Source organism: Cicer arietinum, chromosome 5 (assembly GCF_000331145.2).
Source record: "Cicer arietinum cultivar CDC Frontier isolate Library 1 chromosome 5, Cicar.CDCFrontier_v2.0, whole genome shotgun sequence".
Taxonomy (NCBI): Eukaryota; Viridiplantae; Streptophyta; class Magnoliopsida; order Fabales; family Fabaceae; genus Cicer; species Cicer arietinum.
Window position 1 is genome coordinate 59,676,172 of NC_021164.2, and position 9,767 is coordinate 59,685,938.

At 31.7% G+C, this 9,767-nt stretch overlaps 2 protein-coding genes across 2 annotated transcripts in view; one reads left to right on the forward strand and one right to left on the reverse strand.

Moving 5' to 3' along the window:
- Positions 1-4,032: 4,032 nt before the first annotated feature.
- LOC105852169 (uncharacterized) lies at positions 4,033-5,161 on the reverse strand. The gene is made up of 2 exons (XM_012715900.3): positions 5,052-5,161; positions 4,033-4,959 (listed from the first exon to the last, which is right to left on the reverse strand). Exons 1-2 carry the CDS (start codon positions 5,064-5,066, stop codon positions 4,117-4,119), a joined length of 858 nt encoding a protein of 285 aa, XP_012571354.2. The 5' UTR covers positions 5,067-5,161; the 3' UTR covers positions 4,033-4,116.
- A 1,042-nt stretch (positions 5,162-6,203) lies between these two features.
- The window catches only part of LOC105852170 (uncharacterized), a 13,442-nt gene continuing 9,878 nt past the window's right edge, over positions 6,204-9,767 (forward strand). The window contains exons 1-2 of the mRNA XM_012715901.1: positions 6,204-6,657; positions 6,747-7,516. Coding sequence (XP_012571355.1) covers positions 6,204-6,657; positions 6,747-7,516 — 1,224 coding nt within the window. The remainder of the gene's footprint in view (positions 6,658-6,746; positions 7,517-9,767) is intronic.

The following is a 9,767-nucleotide window of genomic DNA, read 5'->3' on the forward strand; positions in this document are numbered from 1 at the left end:
TATATATATTAATGTTGATATATTTAATATTTTTTTATTGTACTAATGTACATATATGCACGTAAAAAATATGAATTTAATTTATTATATATTATTAATTAATTATAATTATTGAATCATTGCATATATTTATTTTTTTTAAAATTATTTATAAAATTATATTTATAAATGATTATAATTTTTCGATATAGTGCATGACAATTAAATTAAAAAAAAGATATATTTAATAAATTGAAAATTAAATATTACAACTATATTCAAAATCATAGAGCTATTTTGAAAGAGGTTTGCAAAATAGAAAAAACTCACAAATCTTTTAAATATTAGCAAAACTTATGTAGGTTACATTGGAGCATTTTCTTTTCTAGACTATAGTTGACACTGAGTAGTAGAATTTTACCTTTTTAAGTCATTTAAAATGTACATTTTAATTTGGTTTGGTGTTCAAATTAACGGCGAACAACTTAATAAACATGTTTTTTAACGTATTTCATAAATCGACTTAAAATGTACATCATCTTGTTAAGATAGTTCAGTTTAACTGACTTAAACATCATAAATATAGTTCAACAAATCATCTTTTTAAGTCAGTTTTTTTGAATAATTGACTTAACAGGTAGATTTAAATTTTTTTTTAATAAATTTCTTATATGGTTTTACTCCATGCATATGTATAATATTTTGTACTCAATTTTAAATCATAATTTTGTATTTGGAATCACAATTTTATATAATCATCTAATAAGCAAAATATATAGATGTTCATACAAAATATAGAGTAAAACAAATGTCTTATATCTATGACTACTCTTAACGCATAAAATTATAAGTTCGAATTTTACTACAGAATCAGATGTTTTAGATGTGCATTAACAAAATTACAAAATCACACTATAGCAATATTCAATACGCATATTTAAGCAATGTCATTTTTTTCAATGAATTCCAAGATAAAATTCACACGGCGTTCTTAAACTTCTTTAATTTGTTCTTGATGAAATGATATCGAGTTATCAAATATCTGAACAAAAAAAAAATATCGACTGAATCATAATTTTTTTATTATATGAACATTAAAAAACATAATCAATAACAACTGCTAAAAAATTTACGTACTTGCGTCGTGAATTCGTAATATTAGAAACACTAAATCAATTATTTTAAACAAATATCAAAATATCCTGACATCACAATTCCATATTCTAGTGTAAAAAAATTTACTCTTAATTAGAACTAAGTTGATTGCACAAGTTAATTGTGGATTCTACGTTATAATTTTTTATTTTTTTTGAGTAAATTTGATATTTTAAAATTCACTTTAACAAACTATAGTTATGTGCAAAATAAAGAACAACAACCAATATATAATTGTATGGAGTAGATCAAACACACAAGAATGAGGATGAACTAAAGAAACGTTTTCTCTACTATTTAAAACAATGTAAAATTTCAAACATTAAAATTCCCCCAAACATCAACACACAAAACATATAGATAAGCAAGAAGAAAATGATAATCAAACCTTTTTTACAAATAGACGAAGCAATGACGATAAAACGGCGACGATAAAGTGACGTTAGAGGAATACTAGTAACCCAAATTTTAGGTCTATACAGGTAACGCGGTATGAAGAAGGCATGAAACATAAAATTTATTCGATACGCTTCGATTTGAAGTTAAGGAAATGATTCGATACACTTTGATCCAGAGGTAAGGAACGTGTACATTTTAAGGAACGCACGATCCGGAGCTAAGTAAAACGCAAATATTAAAGAAGATAAAACGCATTCAATAGGATTAATATATAAAGCAGACGAACATTTTTATTTATTTTTTTCAATGTGTCTTAAGTTAGTGAGCAATATAACCGTATTACACAACTTTCAGATATTTACAAAATTACCACTGTCTCATTTTGTTTTAATTTTTTTTTACACAACTTTGAGTCAGTTTTTAATAAAATTGTCACAGCCTCATTTTGTTAACTCGTTTACTTACTCAACCGTGTTTTAATTTTTTTTTTTACACAACTTTGAGTCAGTTTTCAATAAAATTGTCACAGCCTCATTTTGTTAACTCGTTTACTTACTCAACCGACTTAAACATATTAAAATTAAATCTCTGCCTCATTCATTTGTTAAATCTCAGCCTCATGTAACCGACTTAGGTTATTGTATTAAAAAACACAATTTTCTATTAGTATTAGAGTCATGGATTCTATTTTAGAATATTGTCAACAACAATATGGAAATTATTAGAAGTGACAATAATTTTCAAAAGAAATGAAACTCTAGGTGAAGTCTTCATGCTAACCTAACAATATGTACATCCAAAAATCTAGCATTACTCAACCTCAAACTAATCTTAAGTTTCACTCAAATTGGGTCTTACTCATAAGTGTGTATAAGTGGATGCGTAGTGTATAAAGAGAAGCATAATCCAATAACAAATGTCAAAAATTGTGAAGGAGAATTAAATATATATGAAGTTAAAAAAATTGCATAATTTATTATGTTAAACTTGACTCTCTAAGAGTTTCCATCGGAGTAGCCCGTTGTACCTAAAATTTCAAGTATTTCTTGAATTTAATGAAATTGCCACCAAAGTTTATTTAAAATAGGGAAAACATTGAAAAACCCTTAAAAACAACAAATAATGGTCTTTTAAACCAAGTTTAGAGTTCGAAAGTTGATTATGTGCAGAGAAATGTATTAACATCCTACGACAACCGTTAAAAAATGTTACCTATAATTAATTGTGCAAAATATATATGTTAACTTAAAAAATATTTACTTTCTTCTTATTGACAAATACCAATATAAATTATAATTTTTTTTTATGAATGTTATATATATTGAAATAAAAGTGCTTAAAATAAAGAGATAAAACAGATAAATTTTATTATTTTGCTAAACACAAGCGATCTCGTGCTCCTACGTATCTTCAAGTGTGATTGATAAATCAAAGTTACGTAGTTTTTGGTATAAAATGTTTGTGTGTTGGTTACTTTTAAAAAAAATGCGTTTTGTTGTGAAAATTCGATTTGATAAAAGAAGATTGTTGATTTGATGAAGACAAAAGACCTCGAGTCTAAGAAATTGATTTTGATGAGTGTATTTGATTATTTATTTGGATTTAGTTGAGAAAGTTTGAGATCGTAATGTTGTCAAAACTCATTCGTCTGAAACTAAAACTAACAAAATGTTGCATATCAGTTAATTCTATTTTATTTGTAAAAAAAAAATATTTTAGTGTTGAGATCACCAAGTTATCACAACTTAGGGAAAAAGATGCTTATATCCTCTTTTTTTTTTTTATTCCCCAAATGCCCTACTCTGAAACAATATTCCAGAATGCCCTACTTTTTCGTTCCTTCAGGAAGTCGTTCCCTGGGGAAGCGACCTCCTGAAGAGGAAATTTTTTAATGCTAATAGGGGGTCGTTTCCTGGGGAAGCGACCTCCCACTGGGTTAGTTTTTTTTTTTTTTTGTTATATTTTAAAGTTAGTTTATTATTAGAATTATTAATTTAATTATTTAAAAAATAAAATACTAATATTAAATTACAATAAAGTATAGTAATAAATTATAAATAAAATTTATATTTTAATTATTATTATTATTATTATTATTATCATTATTATTATTATTATTATTATTATTATTATTATTATAATAAATAATTATTATAGGTATAATTAAAAATTATTATAATTAAAGTGATTAAATAAATAAATTAAATGATAATAAAAATTAAATAATGATAACAATTAAAAGAAAAGAAATTTATATTGATTACATGAAAATAAAATGAAATACATTAAATTATTAATTTAATTATTTAAAAAATAAAAATACTAATAATTAATTAAAAATACGTTAATAATTAATTATTAATAAATGTTATATTTTAATTATTGTTATTATTATAATAAATAACTATTATACTTTTAATTAAAAATTATTATACTTAAAATGATATTAAAAATTAAATAATAATAACAATTAAATGAAAAGAAATTGATATTGATAACTTGAAAATGAAATGAAATACATTAAATTAATAATAAAAAAGTACATCAATCAAATTTGAAAAAACAAAATACATTAAATTTATATCAATGATGTCCACCTAAATGACCCCCAGTCCCACATGTACGATGTCGCCGAACTCGTCTAGCTCTCTGAACAAGTTGCGGTTCTTCCGGTTCATCGTCATTTTGATCATTTTCTTCAATGTAAGCTGTAGATGGATTAGAACCACTGCCACCTGGTTCCATTACATTTTGGGATTGTTGATTATACATTGAATCAAATACAGCATATGCCGACTCAGGAGTTGTGCACTGAGTTCCAAACAAATTATAGAGAAGCCCATCTTCTGTCGGATAACCGGGTGTTGGTATTTCTGGCACCGACGGAACGTAATACTGAGATGGTGGTGGATCATAAAATGGAACTTCAGTAGCGACGTGTATGTGAGGTGATGATGAAGACGGTCCTGCTGTGTATTGGTGTTGTGGGGTTGATTGGGAGGTCGATTGCACACGAGGATATGACGGCGGTTGTAAACGGGGATCACGAAGATATTGTTCTACAGATATAAACAATTTGGTGTGTTGTCTAAACCAAATCATATATTCTGTGCTATGACATAAAACACCTTGTACGATGTTACCTTGCAACACGTAATTATGGCGCTCATTCCAATGGTTTATTTCTTCCCTCCAAACCCAAGTCCAATTATCATCAATCCCACGCCTCATGTCGACCTCGTGATACGATTTCATGTCCTCTGGTGGTTGTGGTATTTGTTGATGTAAACCAAACTGGAGTGTGACCCTATCTGTATGATGTTTTTCAACAATATGATAACAGAGTAGATAAGTACATGCACTCCAAGTGGCCCTATCTTCTTCTGAAACTTCATGTTGGAACCCGAGATAAGGTCTCCAATAAAACTGACATGTAAAAAATAAGCTAAAGTAATTATAACAAGTATAAATAATAAAATATTTAAAAAAATTCAAATAAATGTGATTTAATATATTACTTCCTCAACCATCATGTGATCAATTGTTTTTCGATATCCTTCTACGTCGTTATGAGGAACTTTAGCAAAATTTAGACCACCAGAATTAAACCTGTCGAATATAATAAAAATAAAAATGTAATAAAATTATTAATATGGTAAGCAATTGGTTTTAAAAAAAAATATAAAAATAATATAGTTACCTCTGTGCAAGTGGAAATATCTATGGTTTTGGAGATTCAGGAGCGACACAAGACAAACGATACCATGCTCAGTTTTGCAACAATAATGCGCATCCTCCCATAGATATTACACCAGGTTTCGTTGCAAGGCATAATTCTCTATAAAGTGTAGCTAAAACAGCTGAACCCCAACTATATTGGGATACTTTGTTTAAATCTCCTAATAGTGAAAGATATTTTAGATGTACACGGTTGTTGGATTTGTCAGGCATCAATAACCCTCCGATCATACGTAGGATGTATGCTCGACATGATGCTTGTTTTTCTAATTCAGATGCATTTTCACCAACATCGTCAAATGTATCCTTAAGCCACTTTAATTTAATAGAATTACCTTTTGTTGCTCCGTCGGGTGGGATAACTCCTAAGTAATCTTGACAGATTTGTTTTACTTGCACAAAATTGGAACCACTAACAGGTAAACCGGAAACGTTTAATCCTAAAATGTAATAAACATCTTCCAAAGTTATTGTGCACTCACCTATTGGAAGATGAAATGTGTGAGTTTCAGGTCTCCATCTCTCAACCATAGCAGTGATGAGACCGACATCTATCTTATAGTTTCCGAGTTTTACCACTTCACCAAAGCCAGCCGCATGTAAATATGGTAATATGGAATCATTTGGTTTTTTGGTTACATGACCTTGACATTTGATTTTATCCTTTAAGGGAGACTAAATAAATAAAAAAATTAAATAAAATCAGAATAAATAAAAATAAAATAAAATAAATAAAAAAATTCAGAATAAATAAAATAAAATAATCAATTAATGAGACTAATAAAATAAAATAAAATAAAATAAAATAAATAAAAATTCAGAATAAATAAAATAAAATAATCCATTAATGAGACTAATTAAATAAAATAAATAAAAAATTCCCACAATGGTTGTTGGTTATGAAAACGTTTGCTCCAGGAACTAAAATAGAAATGGAAACCATCCCAGCTTATCATGAGAATAGTTTGATAAATGGGATAACGATTTTCATAGATTTCGTTCCGTGTATATCTGCGTTTAAATTCTGCAAACCAATGGTACAAGTTGATGGGACTTGGCTGTACGGCAAGTACAAAGGAACTCTATTGGTAGCAGTTGCACAAGATGGGAACGACAACGTAATTCCTATTGCTTATGCTATTGTGGAAGGTGAGACAAAAGAAGGTTGGAGTTTCTTTTTGAGAAATTTGAGAAAATTTGTCACTCCACAAGCCAACATTTGTTTGATTTCCGATAGACATGAATCTATTAAGAGTGCTTATAATAATCCGAATAATGGGTGGCAAGATCCTCCGTCAAAGCATATGTTCTGCGTCCGACATATTGCACAAAATTTTACAAGGGAATTTAAAGACAATGCTTTGAAGAAAAAAGTTATTTCTATGGGTAATAGTTTCATTCTTAATTTTTATAATTTTCTTAATTTTTAATAATTTTATTCTCAATTTATATAATTGTCTACTGTTTTAATACAGGTTACTCTATCAACGAGCCTACATATCGATACTACCGTAGAGAAATCGGCATGCTAAATCTGGATGCTTTGAAATGGTTAGACAACATACCTCGACAAGATTGGATTCAAGCATTCGATGGAGGTAGTCGTTGGGGTCAGATGACAACCAACCTTGTGGAGTCAATCAACGCAGTATTAAAAGGCCCGCGCAACCTTCCCATCACTGCTTTGGTGCAATCGACTTATTTTAAAACAGGGACACTATTTCCAACCATGGGAAAACAACACGCATCGATTTTAGCTTCTGGTCAGGTATACACAAAACCTTGCATAGATTTTATGAAATTGGAAATAAGTAAATCCAATAGTCATAGGGTGGATAGTTTTGATCGGAGCAACCATACTTTCATGGTGCATGAGACAGTGGTTCCAAGAGAAGGGCGACCAATTGGTCATTTCAGTGTAAACCTTTCTAACAAGTGGTGCGATTGTGGAATATATCAAGCTAAACATATGCCTTGTTCACATGTCATAGCAGCATGCTCTAGCATAAAGTATAATTATTGGAGCCTTATATCTGATGTGTATAAAGTGGAATCGGTATTAAAAGTCTATGATGAAGTGTTCCAACCCATACCAAACCAAGGATATTGGCCACAATATGAAGGTGTTAAGGTGTGTCACAATCCACTAATGCGGAGAGTCACGAAAGGTCGTCCAAAGAGCAAACGCATTAGAACAGAAATGGGCAGTAAAGAAAGAGAACCAAGAAAATGCGGGTTATGTCGGGTCTCTAGTTGTAAGACCCATAATTTTAAAGTACCCTTTATGTATTTTTGTTGTATTTTGGATTTTGGCTCAGAGGCTTTTAAGCCAAAGTTAATAAGATTTTGGAGTTTTATAATCAAAAAGATATTTTGATGCCAATTAAAATTTCTCGTCGATAAATAAATTGAAATTAACTGCGGTGAATCCTTTGCGGAGAATTTAATGCGTTACGGGTGAAATGGTAATTTAACAAATATCTAGATTTGAGATATTTGTTAAGTTATATTTATTATATATATACATGTGTGTTTGTTTGGAGGGAAAAAGAAAGGAAAACTAGAAGGAAGGAAAAGGAAAAGAAAAGAGTATATAAAGGAAAGAAGGAAAAAGGAAGAAAGGAAAAACAAAGGAAAGAAAAAGAAAGGAAGGAAAATCTGAAATTTTCCATCTTCTTCCTCTGATCAACCGTGACCCCCTTTTTCCCTTCTCCTCCATTTTTCGTTTTCTTCGCTTCCTTTTCTTCAAGAATAGTAACCCAAGGTTGGGTGAGCGTTAGAACAAGGATTTCTCAACTCCACTCTTCCTCTTTGATTCGAAAACGAAGTAAAACGGTATTTGAGATTCAAACACAAACCTCCCCGTTTCACCTAGATCTAAACGTCGTTTCGAGAAGTGATAGAAGGGAAGGTTGCTCACCTCCATGCTACGGTGCTAGTGGACCAGTTTTGGAAGCGTGGTTGCGAGCGGAAAATTTACCGGATTTACTCACGGTACCGGAAACACACGTTTGAGCTAACGTTAAGGTAAGAGCTCCTTCCAAACTTCTAGTTGCATTAGGGACTTATCTGTGGTTGTGTGGGAAGGAATTCGTTAGGGTTTAATGTATCGATTTGGGGAAAAACGAATCTAATGCGTTATGGGTAAAACCTTAGAGTTAGGTTTTGTTTATATTGATGAATGTTTCGTGGTAAATGAATTTGAAGTCATTGTGTATGATTATGAGTAAATGAAATTTGATGTATGTGGGTGTTATATTGCGTTGATTTGTGTTCGTCGTATTTGGCGTGTTCATACTTGATGGTTGTTGATTGACGTGTTTTGGTGTGAATTATGGATTGAATGTGAGAGTATGTCTTGAATTGTTTTCTGTGGAATTTGAAAACCATTAGAGTTAAAGGAGTATTAAAAACGGGGAATCTTTTAATACCGCGGTTTACTTAATGTGCGTTTGAGAAAAAAGTTTAAGTTAAACGAGTCTTAAGAATGTTTTTTTGTAAATTGTGCAGACCCGTGATAGGTGGCACCTCGATAAACGGTACGGGCCCGTGATAGGCAGTACGTTTATGGTTTTCGCTTTTTTGTAAATTGTGCAGACCCGTGATAGGTGGCACCTCGATAAACGGTACGGGCCCGTGATAGGCAGTACGTTTATGGTTTTCGCTTTTTTGTAAATTGTGCAGACCCGTGATAGGTGGCACCTCGATAAACGGTACGGGCCCGTGATAGGCAGTACGTTTTTGGTTTTCATCCTTTTTGTAAATCGTGCAGACCCGTGATAGGTGGCACCTTGATAAATAGTACCTTGGCTTGTGATAGGCGGTACATTTATGATTTACGTTTTTGAAAACCGTGCAGAGCCGTGATAGGTGGCACCTCGATAAACGATACGGGCCCGTGATAGGTAGTACGTTTATGGTTTTCGCTTTTTTGTAAATTGTGCAGACCCGTGATAGGTGGCACCTTGGTAAATAGTACTTTGGCCTGTGATAGGCGGTACATTTACAATTTACGTTATTTTAGTAAGCCGTGCAGACCCGTGATAGGTGGCACCTTGGTAAATAGTACTTTGGCCTGTGATAGGCGGTACATTTCAATTTACATTCTTTTTAGTAAACCGTGCAGACCCGTGATAGGTGGCACCTCGGTAAACGATACGGGCCCGTGATAGGCAGTACGTTTATGGTTTACGCTTTTTAGTAAATCGTGCAGACCCGTGATAGGTGGCACATCGGTAAACGATACGGGCCCGTGATAGGCAGTACGTTTATGGTTTACGCTTTTTAGTAAATCGTGCAGACCCGTGATAGGTGGCACATCGGTAAACGATACGGGCCCGTGATAGGCAGTACGTTTATGGTTTACGCTTTTTAGTAAATCGTGCAGACCCGTGATAGGTGGCACATCGGTAAACGATACGGGCCCGTGATAGGCAGTACGTTTATGGTTTACGCTTTTTAGTAAATCGTGCAGACCCGTGATAGGTGGCACATCG